General features: G+C 37.9%; 1 protein-coding gene across 22 annotated transcripts in view; it reads left to right on the top strand.

Moving 5' to 3' along the window:
• Positions 1–18,298, top strand: part of ptprk (protein tyrosine phosphatase receptor type K) — a 160,044-nt gene extending 141,746 nt beyond the window's left edge. For 8 of the 22 annotated variants that reach the window (XM_028440413.1, XM_028440414.1, XM_028440415.1 and 5 more), the window contains 14 exons: positions 1,469–1,486; positions 3,539–3,575; positions 3,662–3,759; positions 4,777–4,893; positions 5,036–5,190; positions 6,163–6,298; positions 9,318–9,467; positions 10,430–10,603; positions 11,145–11,162; positions 12,596–12,727; positions 13,843–13,968; positions 14,063–14,226; positions 16,256–16,391; positions 17,036–18,298. In XM_028440413.1, coding sequence (XP_028296214.1) covers positions 1,469–1,486; positions 3,539–3,575; positions 3,662–3,759; positions 4,777–4,893; positions 5,036–5,190; positions 6,163–6,298; positions 9,318–9,467; positions 10,430–10,603; positions 11,145–11,162; positions 12,596–12,727; positions 13,843–13,968; positions 14,063–14,226; positions 16,256–16,391; positions 17,036–17,089 — 1,515 coding nt within the window. In that variant the 3' untranslated portion in view covers positions 17,090–18,298. The remainder of the gene's footprint in view (positions 1–1,468; positions 1,487–3,538; positions 3,576–3,661; positions 3,760–4,776; positions 4,894–5,035; positions 5,191–6,162; positions 6,299–9,317; positions 9,468–10,429; positions 10,604–11,144; positions 11,163–12,595; positions 12,728–13,842; positions 13,969–14,062; positions 14,227–16,255; positions 16,392–17,035) is intronic. The other 14 variants (XM_028440428.1, XM_028440425.1, XM_028440423.1 and 11 more) reach the window with 4 other exon arrangements.
• The last annotated feature ends 636 nt before the right edge of the window (positions 18,299–18,934 follow it).

The raw sequence follows: 18,934 nt of genomic DNA, 5'->3' as shown, positions 1-18,934 counted from the left end.
CATGAAAACATTATATTTAAACATGGCAGGAATAAAAACCTTGAAACACTGGGTTTAAATCAGAGCGATTTACATGTACATGTCTGCTGTATTTTTACTTTATTGTAAATATGCAACATTTTCCAACCTTGACTAATTTCCTTACTGGGCACGTATGTCCCAACGATCACGTTTCTAAATAAATAGTCTTTAGTTGTAGTTTTGAATCTGCCTAAAGAGAATCATGGTGTCATTGTCTTCCACCTCTTCACTCTCCTCAACAATCACATGCATGAGTGTCACTGCTGTGAATGTTGTGCTGTTTGTGTAAAGCTTAGATGCTTTGTACTGTTGTTTATCTTTACTGTCATTAGATGTTGTCACAGAGTGAATAGAGAGGACACTTGTTTGTTTTTCTGTCACAAAAGACAGCTCAAAAAAATTCAATAAAATGTAAGAACCAATGTCAAATATTGAAACTGGTGCACATTTGGTGTAAATGAAGGTTGTGTCCTTTCTATTCTGTCTAAACTTGTGTTAAATCACCTTTTTGTTGGCTTTCTGTCTCCTATGTGCACGCACTGGGGATGTAACGATTAATCGTAAGGCAGTTAAAAATCGATTCATAGGTATCACTGTTCACATCGATACTGTGAAAATTGAATCGCAGTACTTTTTTTAAACAGCAGATATATATATACAGTATATATCCTTCTCTTGTCCAGAAGTGTTGGCGGCGGGCAGAATCTGCTACTACTTTCTTTCTGGCCGCCTTCTACTCTTAAACATGTTCATAAATGATTCCTTACCCCTTTAGCACCGAAAGAATATCTGTAAAATTACGTGAATAACTGTAAGAGTCACGTTTTTCTATTAGCTCTGTCTGCTAGCATAGCATCTCTTCTTCACTGCAAGAATTCTGCATGCCAACCGACCACTGGTTTACCAGCGCCCTCTGCTGGTCCAAACAAATATCTGACGTAAATACTTTGAAATTACTGTTTTTTTTTTAAATAGTCTAATTGCTAAGGCACAAAATACATTTTCAGTTGCACTTTTAAAGAGAAAAAGAACTATTATGCAGTTTTGCATTGTTTACTATAGAACCAGATTTTAAATTAATAGGCTTCTGTATTATTCCTTTATTTATTTTATTTAAGATTTATTTTTAGTTAAATTGCATTGTTTTGAATAGTTTATCAAGGGATTCTTTTGACAATGAAAAATAAAAGGAAAATAGTACAGTATTTTCCCAAAAAAAATAGAGGAATATTTTTCAGTCATTTGTGTACAGTCCCATTTTGTAAAATGAATCGTGAATCGAATCGTATTGGGAGTTGAGTAAATCGTTACATCCCTAGCACGCACAGTTCAACCATCCAATGCTTTTTCTTTTATCCAACTGACTCTTACTGACATCGTTGTGCTTTCTTTCTTTCTTTCTTCTTTCCTTTCTTCCTCTGCTCATTCCTTCTGCCTGTGGCTGTAGATTTGGCTGTACAGGGATGTAAGTATCACTGTGGATCGTTCACGCTCACTCTGCTGCATGCACGCCTCACTTTACTGTGCACTGGTCCTACTGGTTCTCTCCCACTCTTAATAGGCTTAGTCACTTACTGTAGGTGCCTCAGATACAAATGTTATCATTTAAATGTAAGGCTGTAACCAGGATTGGGGCCACCTTTTTTAATTACAATTCCGTCTTAAATTATTCAGGTTCAATTCCAACTCATTTATGATTACGGTGACCAGCATTTTTTTTTCAATTACAATTAAAACTACAATCTTTATTTTTCCCCTGAAAGTCAATAAGAATTATGTTCTCAATTACTAAAGTTCACATTCAATTAATCACAATTACTGAGCCTTTAGGGCTCTATTCTCCCATGCGCTTAAGTCCAAAAAGCCACACAGCGGCGCTGTTTTTGGCTGTGTGCTATTCTCCCCCTGTACTTAAGTCAGTTTCTGCGCGCCTTCATCCCAGTTATGCACTCTGGATGGAGCAACCCTGAAATGTGGGTGTTCCCATTCAAATCTCCGGTCTGCGTAAGTCCTTTTCCTCTTACACACTTCTAACCCTGTAATAAGTGCAGCGCCCAGATAAGGTGAAACATTATATTGCACAAGAAATATGGACTTAGTTACATTTGAAGCCAAACGGACTCGCGCATCTGTGATCACTCAGCTGCTGCTGCTGCACGATTAATTCAAACTCTGACAGATGCAGACATCTGTCCACGTTGGTCAGAGTGATTCAACTATTTTCATACGATGTCCAACGTAAACTCACAGTTTGATCCACTACAGAGTGAAACAAGCTGTCATGTGGATGAGGATGGACCACAAACTGTTCCCACACATATTTTAATGAGGCTCAGCTCAGGTTGCTTTAAACTATTGAAATATAAAACTGTGTATTATGGCACTCAATAGTTCTGTTTCACTGCAAACATCCCTCTGTATTAAAGCAGGACGCTCTGCGACCGAGTCATTTCCTAGTTTCTCCAGGGCATCTAACTCGGTCACGTTTTACAGTGATTATGATGATAATGACGATCAAGGAGAGAGATTTTAACTGTGACTCGGAAAGAAGAATGTGGCCGATTCTCAGTTACACAAATCAACCTGTTATATTGCTTATCAATGAAGGCGTTTCAAATTAAAAGTGAACTTTATCATTTTCACGGATTTCAATGGCATTTACAAGCGCTGGGAAAACTCCATGAAACTCCAAAAAAAATGACATCACCACCTCCTTTTCCTCAACCCGCCTTCATTCGCAGACTATGCAGTTTTGGTCCACCGGAGAATATGCGTAGGAGAGAAGCGCGTAACTGCAGGCACGTAAAAAAGCGCTTAAGGACATCCAGACTGAGAATAGACCCTTTAATCAATAATCCTATAAAATGTGACGTTCCTCTTGTTAGCTTTCTTTTAGCTTTTCTTATGATGATAGGTCAGTTTTGACCAATGTCTTAAATCAGCTGTAAAATAGACATTATCATTTAATGTGTTTCTCATCTATTGGTTTTCTTGTTAGACTTATTTATCCATGAAAATATTGCTATTAATGTTCTTGGTGCGGGCGTCTGAGCCTTTTTTTTTTTTTTTTACATTAGTTTTTTTCAATATTAAAATGGTCTCAACATTTTATATACAGCCTTATCTCAGAAATGTGGGTGGTTTTTTTTTTTACATTTTTGTTTTTTTCATGCCTTACTGGATCTTCACCCAAGTGTGCTCATCATATGTGCACTAGTATTTAGAGCCTATTGATAGCCTTATCTCAGGAAAAAAAAAATCTAATTTTTTTCAATTTTTATGCCTTGGTACTGACAGTTTTTTATAGAATTTCTATGACAATTACAATTTAAAAATTAAATTATCTGAATTCAATTTTGATTACAACATTAATAGATTTTTTTCAGATACAATTACACTTATAATTACATCATAATTTAATTAATTATCAATTATAATTGACCCCAACCCTGCTGTTAACCTGTATGGCAGTGTTAAAATGCACACCATGCCTAACGGTGACGTTGTTGTGTTCCAGGGTTACCAGAGGCCCAGTCACTACATTGCTACTCAGGGTAAGATGCTGCTAACAAAATTGAAATGCTAATTTGCGCAATAGAGCGTGGAATAATAATAATAATAATAATGTGCGTCTGTGCAGGTCCTGTTCATGAGACCGTGTACGACTTCTGGAGGATGGTGTGGCAGGAACAGTCGGCCTGCATCGTCATGGTAACCAATCTGGTGGAAGTGGGAAGGGTGAGTTGAGCTTTTTGTGTTTTCACTGTGCATTTATTTAAATGTCTGCTGTAGAGCTCGACCGACGAGGGATTTTTGAGGCCGATTCCAAAATTGGGGGTTTTAAAAAGCCGATATGAATGCAAATTATTACAATAACCAACATGTGATTCAAGTCGAAAAAGAAAAACATTAAATATTAAAAAAGGGACTTTAATTATTAACACTGTCAGCACAAGGACTGTAAAGCTTAAAGATAAATAAAAAACGCTAACTTCCAGAATACAATTTAAAAAGATATTCAAAAATAAAGATGCTCAAATGTTAAACAGTAAACATGGATAAATGGAAAAAAGTAAACAATGTACAGATGCAGATTCAAAATAGAGCCACAGAATCTCAACATAAAAGTTATACATCAGTTACATATTAGACTTAATACTACCATCAGTACTATTGACCAATGTGGATTAATCAGTGATGGTTATAATCAGACTGATTAATGGGTTGGATTCTAGTCTATAGCATGTAGTGTTATTTGAAAGTGAACTATTGAAGAGCAAAGTAGCAAATGGAAAAGAAGATGATTAAACATTTACTTAATATTTAATACATCCCATCCGTTAACTTTGAGGAGGCGGGGTTTATGACCTATACTGCAGCCAGTCAGCAGGGGGAGCTCTAGAAATAATAGCATCACTTTCCTGTGAGCGTGCGTTGTCTATTCTTTTTACAGTCTATGATCTACACTCTTACCTGCAGTTAAAGTGACATAACATCCTGTTACATGTTTTCAGTATAAACGAGATCCACTTAATAAAGAAAAGTGTTACGGTTTGCTGCTAAGTGAAGAAGAAGATGAATTTCTTGAACTAATCCTTGAGCAGCCGTAGAACCTCAGTGTAGCACCTGGGGAGTCGTTGAGTTTAAAGGTCAACAGAAGATTCCAACCAGTCCATTTCTTTATCTATTAAACCATCACTGCCCCAGATAATAATCAGATTATTTGTTGTTAAAGTTGTCCTTTTTTTATTTTAGGTGAAGTGCTACAAATACTGGCCAGATGATGCTGAGGTGTACGGAGACTTCAAGGTCACTTTTGTGGAAGTGGAACCTCTCGCTGAATACGTAGTTCGTACTTTCACCCTGGAAAGGGTGAGTCACATTATAACAGCCTTTCAATTTTAAATTCTGTTGGATGCATCCGAGTCCTCTAGTGTTCATGGATCAGGCAACAGAAATGACGATATTGAGAAATATCAGTTTAATTCCACAAATAACTTTCATTTTTCCTCAGCGTAACTTCAATGAGGTGAGAGAAGTAAAGCAGTTCCACTTCACCGGCTGGCCTGATCACGGAGTTCCATATCACGCCACCGGACTACTTTCTTTCATCCGCCGAGTGAAGATCTCCAACCCACCGTCTGCTGGGCCCATCGTGGTGCACTGCAGGTACACGTTCAGCTGCTCTATGCTCTATGACAGTGTTTCTCAAATGGGGGTACGACACACGATGACACTACAGGAGGTACTTGAGAGAGGCGCGATGTAATATTGCGATATATCGCAATATTACATCGTGCAATTCCCAGATCGATTCAAAATGCATCCATATTTATTTAATTTTTTTACCTTCATTTAACCAGGAAAGTTTTTTCACAGCAGGAGACATTGTAACTGCACAAAGAAGTGCACTGAATCCTGGGCATGTTGACCAGCTTGTGTTTTTTCAATAAAATCTAAAAAGAAAGTACAAACTTTCTGCATTTATTTGTTATTTTAGACATATACCTCAGTTAAGTTGCACTAAAGTCATGTCACACTAAAGTCAAAGTTGGTTTAAAAGCCACAGGCAGATTGTATGTTTTTTTTTTATTTTAAGTTGTTGGCACATGACATGTTAAAGCCAATGTTTTGAGTGTAAAATATGCCAATAAAATATATTTCATACATAATGTTCTCATGAAGGTGTACACATTTACAGATAAGTTGTTTTTTAAATCATATCATTCAAAAAAATCTCAATTATCGCCTTATACTTTAATATTGGGATATATCGTATCGTATCGTGACCTATGTATCGGGATACGAATCGTATCGCCAGATGCCAGGCAATACACACCCCTATTCAGGAGGCACTACATATAATTTCTTTCCATTTATTTACAAAATGAGATTCTTTAAAATGTGTTACCATTTATTCCATAATTATGCTCTATAGTTGTTTTTTTCATAGAATTCTGAGCAAAATGTTGTAGTCGGACAAGGGGGAACTTGAATTCAGAGATGAGAGAAATGGAGTACTTGAGCCATAAAAAATTTGAGAACCACTGATCTATGAGACACATTACACAGGCTTTATTGTCTTTGGTGTGGAATTAATGACAAAGTCAAACCTAATGTGTTGTTGTTGTTGTGGTGCAGCGCTGGAGCCGGACGCACAGGCTGTTTCATTGTCATCGACATCATGCTGGACATGGCTGAGAGAGAAGGCGTGGTGGACATCTACAACTGTGTGAAGGCTCTACGCTCCAGAAGGATCAACATGGTACAGACTGAGGTGACTGCATTACCCATCCTCCATCCTCCACCTGCATCCACACCTCACCACACACACAGTTAAGCTTCACCATAACAACCACTCATAGGTGGAGGTGACTTACTGTGAAATATCATCTTTCATTCCCTCATCAAACGGCCTCAGAAATACATTTAAAGTCAAAGGTATGGCTTTATGTATGTTGGCTTCAACTTATTAATTACAGGAAACAAAGAATGACATTTTGGGGTCTACAGTAATTTTGTTTGGTATTTAATGCCTTGCTAAAGTTAAAAAAAAGCAAAAAAGAAAAAGTTGGTGCTGTTTTGCTAACACATGACATATCCTTTCATTTGCTACATATTTCTGTTGCTATATTAAACATGAAGACAAAGGCTGTGTTGGAAATGGCACAACCTCGATGAGTATATATTGTCTACTATTTACTATAAGTATGATTAGGATAATGATCGTTCCCACTGAAGTATACGAATGTTTCCCAAGATGCATTTGGAACTTACAACAACAAAAACCTGAAGCACACTGAGGCTAAATATTTCTGTTGATTCTCCACCTTTTTAACTGAGACAGTAGAATATCAACATGCTCATTTGATCCATAAAACTCACGGAAACACATTTTATTCCAACATTTCAGAGATTGTCAGAGACCCTCCATTGTGCTACTGACAAAACTTCTGATTAACTTCAAAACAAGAGCCCTTTGTTAAAAAAAACTAATAGAAGACAAGAAGAGATGCTTTTATTTTGAAAAGGGAGTGTTTGTTTTTTTTTGCTTGAAGTCGGTCTCAGGAATTTTACTTTCCATTCGCAATGCATCATGGGGCGGTTGAGTATGACTCGTGTGCCCATCGTGCATACCTAAAAAATGTCCCGATAAAGTATACATCTGGGTATTTCTCGCGTACTCAATCTTTCCGTACTAATATTGTGAATGCACTATATACGTTTTGACGTCAGACTTAGTATGAGTAGTATGTTACTATGTTACTATGTTAGTATGGCATTTCAAACACAGCCAATCTCCACTGTATATGTTTGCGTCACTTCCAAAATCAGATGTTTGTCCTCCATGCAAATCAATTGACCTTTCATTGCACTCTTTAGAAAGTCATATGCTTGACACACACACACACGCGCGTGCAGAGGTGTAAAGAGTACTGATACATCTACCCAAGTAGAAATACTGTTACTTAAATGCAATTGTAAGTTATACATAAAATACTCAAGTGCAAGTAAAAAGTAGCTCAATTAAATATTAGTCAAAGTAAAAGTTACTAGTTACTTTCAAATCTCGCCATGGTTCTCTTGCATACAGTAAACATCTCATGTATAAACTTAAAAAGGAACAGACGAAATCTTGCACATCTTAATGTATTTTCTGCAAAGGCATCTGTATAAACAGGGTGTCTTAAAAAGTATTAAAAGTTGATCAATTGTGGGAAAATTAAGTCCCTTAAAAAAGTATTAGAAAAGTCTTAATCGTGATATTATGAGGTATTACATTTTATTGGTGTTCAGGCTTTGACTCGGTTGCGTACTCGGAGCTAGATCGTCTTGGTGCGAAAACAGACAAGAAGAAAACAAAAATGGGAAAGTGCAAGTTCTCTGACGCCTGGCTCGAGATGCCCGAATTCCAAGGTTGGATGAAGCCAGTCAAGAATAACAACTGGGAAGCCTATTGCACACTTTGTAAGGAAAGGATTAGCGTAGCATCGATGGCCATTAATACATTTAAAGTCAAAGAGCTGAAGAAAAGAATCAAAATCTTGCATGAAGTGTGCAACACACTTCAAATTGATACAGACCATCTTGCTGAGCAGGCAGAAGGAAAATCTAGGTCATTAATGGCCCAACGTATCACCAAGTCCAACACCTTGTTCCTCAGGCACAAAGAAAAGCTCAAAGATCTGATGGACACAAAGAAGCTGATTGAAAGCAAATCACACAATCTCAGGCACATGTCCTACATTTGGAGCATGTTGTTATTTTTTTCCACCAGTTGGCCTTAAATAACTGTTGTTACTTGTTGTGACCTGAGGGGAATGTCTATAAACCTGCCTTTAGTTTATTTTATTCTTTAGAGTTTCATTCCTTCTCAGCTAAACTCATTTCTGTTAAATTGCAAACTACAACTGTTAAAGATGTGTTGCTAACAGCAGCTTAAAGTGGCGATGAGGTTTTGAGTAAAAAGGTATTGAAATTAACCTCAGAATTCCTGCACATACCCTGATAAAATAAAATATTTGTCCAAATGTACAATTAAAATAAAATGAAATAACGCCAATAAGTTCAAATCAAAATCAAAATAAGAAATGATCATGCTCAAAGTATAGCTATATGTATTTACTCTAAAAATGTGCCCTGTGGGTAACAACATAATAGGTAGAAACCTCAACCTGAACCCAAGAAAGTGGCTCAGAAATGGCACGAATAAAAACATATGGATTATGTTCAATGTGAGACAATAGAACGGCAATAAAAAAAAGATCACAAAAATAATAATTTATAAATGACTTTACTTAAAACTTACTTAAGTACAAGTAAAATTACTGATAAGTACCCATAAAAACAGCTCAATTACAGTAACCTGAGTACGTGTAATCCGTTACTTTTACCTCTGCACACACGTCACACCTGAAAAAGTAGCATAAGTTAGCGTTCCAGTTCTCTTTCTGTTGTAGTTATTAGTTTACAAACGTTCAGTTTATGTCAAATTCTGTGATTTTGCTGCCAAACATCGTTTGCAGGATTTCACACCGGAAATAATACAAGTGGTTGTCATGGATATACTAAACATATGAACACTATGAGGCGTAGCAGCTAAAGCTGTAGAAACGACTTTATCTTCTTCACGCTCCCACCTTCCACCCGCTTCACTCCATCTCACGCTCACTGTGTATCAGCTGTTTGTGTCCTTCACGTTCTCAACTTTGGTGCTTTTTGATTGACTGAGACATTTTGTGACAAAGGCCTGTGTGCACGTGACAAAGTGTGTGTCCTAAACATTGTGTGTTCAGGAGCAGTATATTTTCATCCACGATGCCATACTAGAGGCGTGTTTATGTGGAGAAACGGCCATACCCGTGTGCGAGTTCAAAGCTGCGTTTTACGAGCTGATCCGCATCGACTCACAGACCAACTCGTCTCATCTGAAGGACGAGTTCCAGGTAAGAACAGAATAAAATCAGCTGTTGCATCGCTTCTGTTGAGTTTAAAGAAGCATTCCCTTACTCAGTGTTTTTCAACCTTGGGATCGCCCAAAATGTCAAGTGATTGATAAAAGTAAATATATTTTTACATTTATTTCAGTTATTATTATTATTATTCAAATTATAGCAACACAAAATCCTAAACAACTGTATTCTATATTTTCACTTTGTCAAAAATAAATCTAGTTGAAATAAAATTCAGTATACAGAATATAAATAAAATTAATAGTGATCACGATTTTGGTTGCCACAATTGAATTAACCTGATTGTCGGCAATATTTCGATTTTAAACATGGGCTCTGCATTCTGTATTAGTGTATTTATTCAGTTAGCCTTTGGTTCATTTTACATTTTTTGGATTCATTTTTTACATTATTATTTTTTGATAATTCGATTTTAAAGCTTAATTTTGCACTGTCAACTGTACATATATTGTTTGTTTAAGTAGTGCAATAAAAACACAGATTTTCCCTAATATGATAAATAATTGTGATTATAATCATAATTACAATAGTGACTAAAACAATTGTGATTATCATTAGCCCTACTTTGTACACTAATCCTAGAAAAAAAATGGTTGCCAGAAATGTGATATCAAAATTGGGTTACGATCCAAAAAACCTTGTGATGTGAACCAGTGCCCTTACTGAATGAAATATCAATAAATAAACACTTCTTTGTTGTAGTTTCTGAATTAACAAATATTTTATTTTATAATATTTTATGGAAGCATCATGCGTAAACATGAAAACATAATATATTTGCTCAAAATAGGAAGAAATGCCCCCTAGTGGTGATACTAGGATCCACACCATTTGTAGAATTTCAGTCTTTATTCACCTCAAATCTGTCATTTTATCAGAATGAATTGAACACTTCCTAATATGGGTTTGATTTGTGAAATGTGTGACATCATCAGACGTTGAACTCAGTGACGCCCCAGCCTCAGCCTGAGGACTGCAGCATCGCTCTGTTGCCTAGGAACCAGGACAAGAACCGCTTCATGGACGGCCTTCCTCCTGACAGATGCCTCCCCTTCCTCATCACCATCGATGGAGAGAGCAGCAACTACATCAACGCCGCTCTGATGGATGTAAGTGTGCAGTGTGACACACACACACACACACAAAAGTGCACAGAGCTGGGACATTTCACAAAGATGTTTGAAGTATCTGTGAAATGTCCCAAAGTGCAGACACAGACTGTTAGTAGATGTTAAAAAAAAATGATCAGAAAAGGAACACTATTTCTACATTTGATACGCACACACACACACACACATGCACACACACGCCCCTCCCTGTTTTTGTGCTGATGTGTTTGTGGTTTTAGCAGCAGGAGGCTAGAGACAAATCCAGGTTGTGTAAAGAGCACCATCTTCTCTGCCCGCCTTCCTTACGTTGTAATAAAACCACAGATTAGATCATAGATATATGAAGGTAAGATCCCAACATGTAGCAGAGCAGCTTTTCACCAAACCAACAGAGAGGGAGGGTCTGTAGGTCTGTAGGTCTGTCGTCCTGTTTGTAATAATCTGTGCGTGATGTGGAGAAGCAGCTCAGCTCTTCTCCAACAAATTGAGCAAAAAGTTGATTTGAGTTTAGTTTCTCACCTTTGGCCTCTTCCTAACCAAGCTGTCAGAGGAGTTCCAGGTAAAGGATCCCACTTCCAATCTCCAAATACTGGATTTGTTTCATGGCTTCAGTGTTGTTCTGCCACCAGGTTCATTCCCACACTTCCACTCATCACACATGTGTCGTGGTCACACTCGTTCACTCCCCACTGGCAGATTCTGGCTGGGATCAGTCATTACATTTCAGTCCTTCCTCTTCTTCTAGTCACATGACTGAAGGTTGTGCTGCTGATTGGACAGAACTATGGTTCACGACAGTCCTCAGTCTCACTCACTAATAAACAGTGATATCACATCCAAGCAAATGTAGCTATTATTATTAATGCATATGCTGATTCCTGACTGTGATTGACTGAACTCTGATCCAACTGTTTGTGCATGCACCCCCCCCCCCCCCAACGTACCCTCCCACCCCCACCATGGGTCACATGTCCACTGCATGCTCATCTCAGCGCTCATGTATGCTCACGTCGTGTTCCACACATCCACTCCCTGTGTGCGTGTGTCAGGGTTGGGGTCAATTACATTTGTAATCGCGTAATTGACCATTAATTACATTTATTGCGCAATTATAGTTGTAATTGCGTTCAGAAAATTGACTTTGTAGTTGGCATGAACATTCTATAAAAAACTGTCAAGTATGATTTAATTAAACACAAACCTGGGAAACTATGTTACAGTTCTATGGCTAACACCACATGTGTCAAACTCGAGGCCCGGAGGCCAAATCCAGCCCTTTAGGGCATCAAATTCGGCCTGTTTGAGAAAGTAAACATTTAGTAAATGATCAACTAATTCAATTGTCTCAGCCTTTTTAAATACACATAAGTGAAGTTTCTGCAGGTACTCACATACTTTATTTATATATCATTAATACATGGAAGAGAAAATTAGGGCACATTAATGTTGAATATGCACTTTTTCCCACCTAAACTATGGTCCACTCAAACTCAAACTGAACCGTATTTGGCCCCTGAACTAAAGTGAGTTTGACAATTATTATTTATTAACTATTATTACATGAGAAACAAATTAGAAACAAATTAGATGATAAATAATTGTTTTTAGTGAAATTTAAAGCTGATTTAAGACTTGGGTCCAAAGCGACCAGAGATGCTAACACAAGAGGAAGGTGTTATTTAGACTCAGTATATGTGATCAAAAATGTGATGGACTCCAGCCCGCGTGTGTGTGTGTGTGTGTGTGTGTGTGTGTGTGTGTGTGTGTGTGTGTGTGTGTGTGTGTGTGTGTGTGTGTGTGTGTGTGTGTGTGTGTGTGTGTGTGTGTGTGTGTGTGTGTGTGTGTGTGTGTGTGTGTGTGTGTGTGTGTGCGTGCGTGAGAGAAGCTAAAGCACTCAAACTGAAATCCAGTGCAGGACGTTGAAGAGACGATTAATCAAAGTGAATCCTGTGTGTGACGGAATAGAAGCTGATTGTGTTCTGGTGTCTGCAGAGCTACAGACAGCCGGCCGCCTTCATCGTTACCCAGCATCCTTTGCCCAACACTGTCAAAGACTTTTGGCGTTTGGTTTACGACTACGGATGTACCAGCCTGGTGATGCTGAATGAGATCGACCTGGCTCAGGTAAGTCACCGTTTAGTACTGATACATCCTACTCAAGTAGAAGTACCGTTACTTGATTTAAATTGTACTCAAGTACAAGTAGCTCATACTAAAAATACTCAAAATAGTACTTTCAACCTCCACGTTTATTTTTGGTAATAAATCTTGCCATGGTTCCCTTGTATACAGTAAACATCTCATGCAGAAACAACGTAATCTTGGACAATTGTAATCTAATTTATTTACCACAAAGGCATCTGTATAAAATAAAAGGTTTTGCAGAATGTCAATTATTTTTTAAATAAAATAACACTGATGAATTAAATTAAAAATAGATATAAAATGCACAGGCTTTAATTATAGCTACATTTATGAACTCTAAAACTGAGAAAATAACCAGCATTCAATGCTGTTTTGGTGCCCTGCATTACGTTTAATCTGATTGGTCAACTATGATGTGATGCATTTGATTGTCGTCTGGTTATTCCATTTTTTTGTAGTTTCACAATGTCTGTTGATCATTTTAAAACAAAAAAATAATAATTTATAGGTAACGGTTGAGTGTAGAAATGTAACTTATTACTTTACGTATTTTAAAACATACTTAACTCACTCAGTGCCATTGACATAATATTACGTCAATTGCGTTTTTTCACGGAAGTTGCTGGGATTCACTGTGAAGGAGTTCTACTGTGAATATAAAGCTTCTCTGTTGATGTAGTGACCAACTGGTGCCCTAAAGGTGGCAGCAGCGCACCTTTGGATGATAGGTTAGCCACTGATGCTACCATTAGCTAAGGAGGAAGAAGCAGGAACATGGGGGATTATTTACTTAATTACTTTACTTCTTTTAAAACATCCTTAAGTACTAGTAAAATGACTGATTTAGAAAAAAAAATAAAAAAGTACCCATAAAATAACTCAAATACAGTAATGTAATCCGTTACTTTCACCTCTGCTGTTTAGCCCACTTATCTTTTCAGGTGGATTATCATAATATACATTTCCTAGAAGTTTTGCAGAGAAGATAAACCTAAGTTCATCTATAATTAATTACACATGGAAACCAAAAGTGAAATGACGTGTGTAGCGAGACGACAGATTAAGAATATAACTCATAGGAACGTTGTGTGCAGGGCTGTCCTCAGTACTGGCCAGAGGAAGGAATGCTGCGCTACGGTCCAGTCCAGGTGGAATGTATGTCGTGCTCCATGGACTGTGATGTCATCAGTCGACTCTTCAGAGTGTGTAACCTCACCAGGGTCAGTCGTCCTCTGTTGAAACGATGATTTTAATGCCTCCTACCATCGTCCTGTCCATAGATTGATGTTTGTTTCCATGTTTGATGTGTTCCAGCCTCAGGAAGGATACCTGATGGTGCGTCAGTTCCAGTACATGGGGTGGGCGGGGCATAGAGACGTACCCGCCTCCAAACGCTCCTTCCTCAAACTGATCCTCCAGGTGGACCAATGGCAGCGCGAAGGAGAGGAAGGAGAGGGAAGGACCATCGTGCACTGCCTGTGAGTGTGCACGGACATCAGTCTGAAGGAGTTATTATTATTATTACGCTCACAGCATCACTCTCATCACTTATATATTTTATAGCACGTGTGTTAAACTCAAGGCCAGGGGGCAATTACGGCACAATTATGGAAAAAAACATGAAGAATCAATGTGTACACTGGGTTATAGATATCGCAGTCCCTCAAAATACATAAATTCAATTAAACTATTTTAATATTTCCAGCACTCACAGTTTTCCCATGTTTATATTACATAATTTTTAAAAGCTTAATTGTTAAAAAATCAGTTTTTCCCAAAATCCTGCAATTTTCCTCAAATTATTTTACAAGGTTCCCCAAATTAAATAAAAATCTATCACAAAATAAAGTACATTTAGTTAAAAATCCTGCAGGGACTGATATTAGTCACTTATTGCCTGGATAGTGTCAATACTTTATGTATCATTTAAATATGGAAGTGCAAAGTACTATAATCTGTGACCCACTTGAGATCAAACTGGTCCATATTTGGCCTCTTAACTAAAATGACACCCCTGCTTTATAGTATTCTGTAGTGGTGGTGCTCGTGTACCTCACAAAACCGCTTAAATGTCAGTAACTAAATCCAAAAACTGCCTTTTTTTCCTCCTGAAAACAAATGTATTTTAGTATGAAGTAATGCTGTGGTTTGATTCATGACCAACTGTTGACATTTTAGTCAAAATTATTTTATTTTAACTTATTGTTTTATGTTTTTCTGATTCTATTAGGGATTCCCATTAGTAATGAACTGGTCTTCCTGGGGTCTACAGAAACAACAATAAAATAAAAATACAACTAGAATATATCATATTACAAATACACTTAATAATATACCCAATGTTAAAATAACACATTTAATAATCCTCATGAACAAAAAAAAAAAAGGAATAATTTTCTGAAAACAAAACAGAACCACTCTTTTTAAATCCCTGTTTACATTCAATACGACACAGTAGACAGACCATTCTAAATACAGTAGTTATTGTTCTGTAGATAAAAGGTCAAGATAAGGCATTTGTTCTAGGATGAGGCACTTCCAGCTGACCATTGCTGACCCCTCCAGTGGTATAGTCATATACAGTATTTTAAAAACTATTTATATTTTGTTGTAAAAATGTTAGAGTGACTGCCCTCTATGGGTTGAAACCTTGCTATTACAATTATATTTTGCTATTTGGTGTCAATATGTTACGATCCAAAAAACAGTTGGAAACCACGGTTATAGATTGTTCTTTGGAGATGTTATAGTATAGACTGGGCGTGTCTTAACTGCTGCAGGAGCCCCGCCCATAATCAAGGCATTTTTTGACTTTCCAGCTTATCAGCCTAAACCTCAGGCTTCAGTTACTGTTTAGTGTTAAAGGTGCAGTAGGTAACTTTGAGGAGAGAGAAGACTTGGCATTAAATTTGAACAAGTATAACTTTCAGATCCCTCCCCCTCCCCTCCCTCTCCTGCCCTGCCTCCAAAGTCCCTCGCCCAGAGGAGGCTGTTGTGTAAACCACACAGCAAAACCAAAAAGACTGTCAGGTCACTTCATAAGCTCCATAGGCACACTACCTCTCAACATTGCTGTGGCTTGGCCACGTCAGGTCAAGCTGCTGCGATCACACACACTCACATGAGCCTAAACAGTGACGTTGTGTCCGTCCTTCTTATTTGTTGCGGCTCAAACAATCCTGGGCCGTAACACGGAGGTATCGGCTTGATCGAGCAGTAGGGGGCGGGGGCTGTGTTTGACAGTCCATCAAACACGATCCTGGTTGTTTTTGCTCGGTAATTGCAGTAGGAGCAGTAGGCGGGACTTAATGAGCCTGTTTTTTGTTTGTTTGTTTCTTTTTTTTTTTACAAATTACTAGTTTCATGTAATGCTGTCTTTACATATGTGTTTTAGCAAACATGGCAAAAAGAGTTACCTACTGCACCTTTAAAGTAGGTTTTCTCAAGGCTGACCCAATAGATCCACTTCATCAATGATAACTCACATCTCTGTACGTTATCTTGTAGAAATGGAGGTGGGCGTAGCGGCGTTTTCTGTGCCAGCAGCATCGTGTGTGAGATGGCCAAGAGACAAAGTGTGGTGGATGTTTTCCATGCTGTGAAGACTCTGAGGAACAGCAAACCCAACATGGTGGACGCTCCAGTGAGTTTGGCTCATTTATTCTGTCATTGGGGAACATGGTGGATTGTTTCATCTTGTTTAAACTGGTTAAGAATCGTTAGTTCCAGAGGTGAAAGCCACTGATTACAAGTACTCACATTACTGTAATTAAGTTGCTTTTATGGGTACTTGTACTTTGAGTATATTTCTAAATCAGTCATTTTACTTGTACTTAAGTACGTTTTAAAAGAAGTAAAGTAATTAGTTACATTTCTACACCCAACCGTTAATAACTAAATTATTATTTTTAGTTTTAAAATGATCAACAGACATTGTGAAACTACAAAAAATGAAATGACCAGACAATCAAATGCATCACATCATAGCCGACCAATCAGATTAAACGTAACGCACAGCAGCAAAATAGCATTGATGAAGGTTATTTTCTCAGTTCTGGAGTGAATAAATGTAGGATTACTTTTACTTTGAGTACTATTTAATGGAGCTGCTTTTTACTTGTACTTCAGTATTTTATGTATGACTTACTTGTACTTAAGTACAATTTCAATCAAGTAACAGTACTTTTACTTGAGTAGAATACATTAGTACTCTTTACACCTGTGGTTAGTTTAACACGTTAGAAAAGCAATTATTGTGGTTAAACTAGTTAATGTCTTTGTCCACAGGAGCAGTATCGGTTTTGTTACGACCTGGCGTTGGAGTTCATCGAGTCGTCCTAAGCTACGATCAGAGGAGGAGATGGAGAACGTGTTCACTGCTGACTCCTCCCACTGGAGCAGAGGAGAACATGTGTTCACTGCTGACTCCTCCCACTGGAGCAGAGGAGGACGCATGTGTCCTTGAACTCCTTGTTGTACAGCTTTCCCAGTGCCATTGGGGCCCCTGGATGATTCGGGGCCCCTCACACAGACACTAAATGCTTCTTGCTGTCTTGGATGCAGTACTCAGCTTGTCCTCTAGATGTCCCCCTTTCCTTTTGCAAGCTGTAATTCCACCTTTTGTTGAACTGCAAGTTTTCATTAGCTTCATATTCCCACTTCTTTGTTGTATTCTGGCTTATTTTATATCATTTAAATATCGACTGTCAGACATTTTGGTTCTTCAGCAGGATTAGCTTACGACTGTGAACACTTGTGTCTGGTTTTAACATGTCTTCATATGTAGGATTTTTACTGATATGTTTTTTAAAGTGTGTGATAGTTTTTTTTTTTTACTTTATTACATGTAGTGTCCTGTAATAGTCTACTGGTTAGAAGTTTTGAAGTCTTGTTTGACGCTGTGTGATCATGTTTGTTTTCAGGGCTGGGCCCAGTGCACTTTGAATTACAGCCACTTACTTACATCACATGGAACCAGTGGGTGAGCTGCTGGTGATGAGGGTTCATTCCCTTTGTTTCCCAGGGTGCATTAGTTTGACAGCGTTTTTTTTCTGGTTTAGTTTACTCCTCCTCTGTAGCTGATGTTTATTCATAAACCAAAGACTTCATGTAAATATGTCTATACAGATGAAGCACATTGTATTTATTGTTGCATTGCTTGTAAGAACAATCATGTTTTTGTTGTTTTTTTTTTATTTCATTCCATGTTTATTCCACCACTGCTACCAGTGCTTCTTAAACTAAGGTTTGGGACACAGAGAAAGGCTTTCTTCGGGTCCAAAAAGACAAGCTTAAGAAGTTCTGGGTAAAGCTGTATATTCAAGCGTTAGAAGTAGCTTTTCAGTATTTTGGTGGACTTTCAGTAGTGTTGTTTTTGCTTTCACTGATGGACCTCTGTGATGTTACCGTGTTTCTTTGTGTCAACGCCACCAGTGCATCCGGTCCCTCTGAGTTCGTTATCGCCATCTTTGATCCCTGAACACACGCTGTGATGCAAACAGGACTGATCCGTAAAAAAAAAAAAAAAAAAAAGAAGCATAATGTGCCTAATTTGAAATTCCTTGTTGCTACCAGCATTTTCACAGCATTGTTGAATCATGGACGATGGATATTCTGTGAACCTTTTCCTCATGTGAATGCTTTACCAGCTTTCTGATTATCACACGTGTTTCTATTTGTGCACAAACGTGTTCACAGAGAAAAAAAAACAAAACTTATTGCTTATAAAACGTCAGCTGGAGCGAGAGAAGCCCCGCCCCTAAAGATGTTACTGTAAATAGACTCATGCTTACCTCTGTTGGACGACCAGCAGAGGTTGATGTGTCAGGACGTTGGTTCCATTGTAAAAGAAACGACAGATTGTACTCGTGAAGCTTCAGGTGTGAACAGATGTTCAAATACTTTCAGAATGGTTTGATTTCTCCACATTTCCTTGACCTCCAGGCTGAAGACAGACACTCTGAGGTCAGAACGCCAATAACAAAGCCAGTTTTATGTTAACATCAGTGTTAATGTGATTTACAAAGGAAGGTTTCCACACGGGATTAATGGCAGAACAGCCGATGGACCTTTTAAAGACTTAAGAACAAATATGTGAGGATGTCCACAAATCGCTCTTCATATTTTAAACTGATGGTCTGAAGCTGTTTATGTACGTAAGGAGTTCATAATTATTCTTGTCTGTAA

Source organism: Gouania willdenowi, chromosome 24 (assembly GCF_900634775.1).
Source record: "Gouania willdenowi chromosome 24, fGouWil2.1, whole genome shotgun sequence".
Lineage (NCBI taxonomy): Eukaryota > Metazoa > Chordata > Actinopteri > Blenniiformes > Gobiesocidae > Gouania > Gouania willdenowi.
The sequence above is the reverse complement of the archived record's forward strand: the minus strand, read 5'-3'. Positions and strand labels throughout refer to the sequence as shown.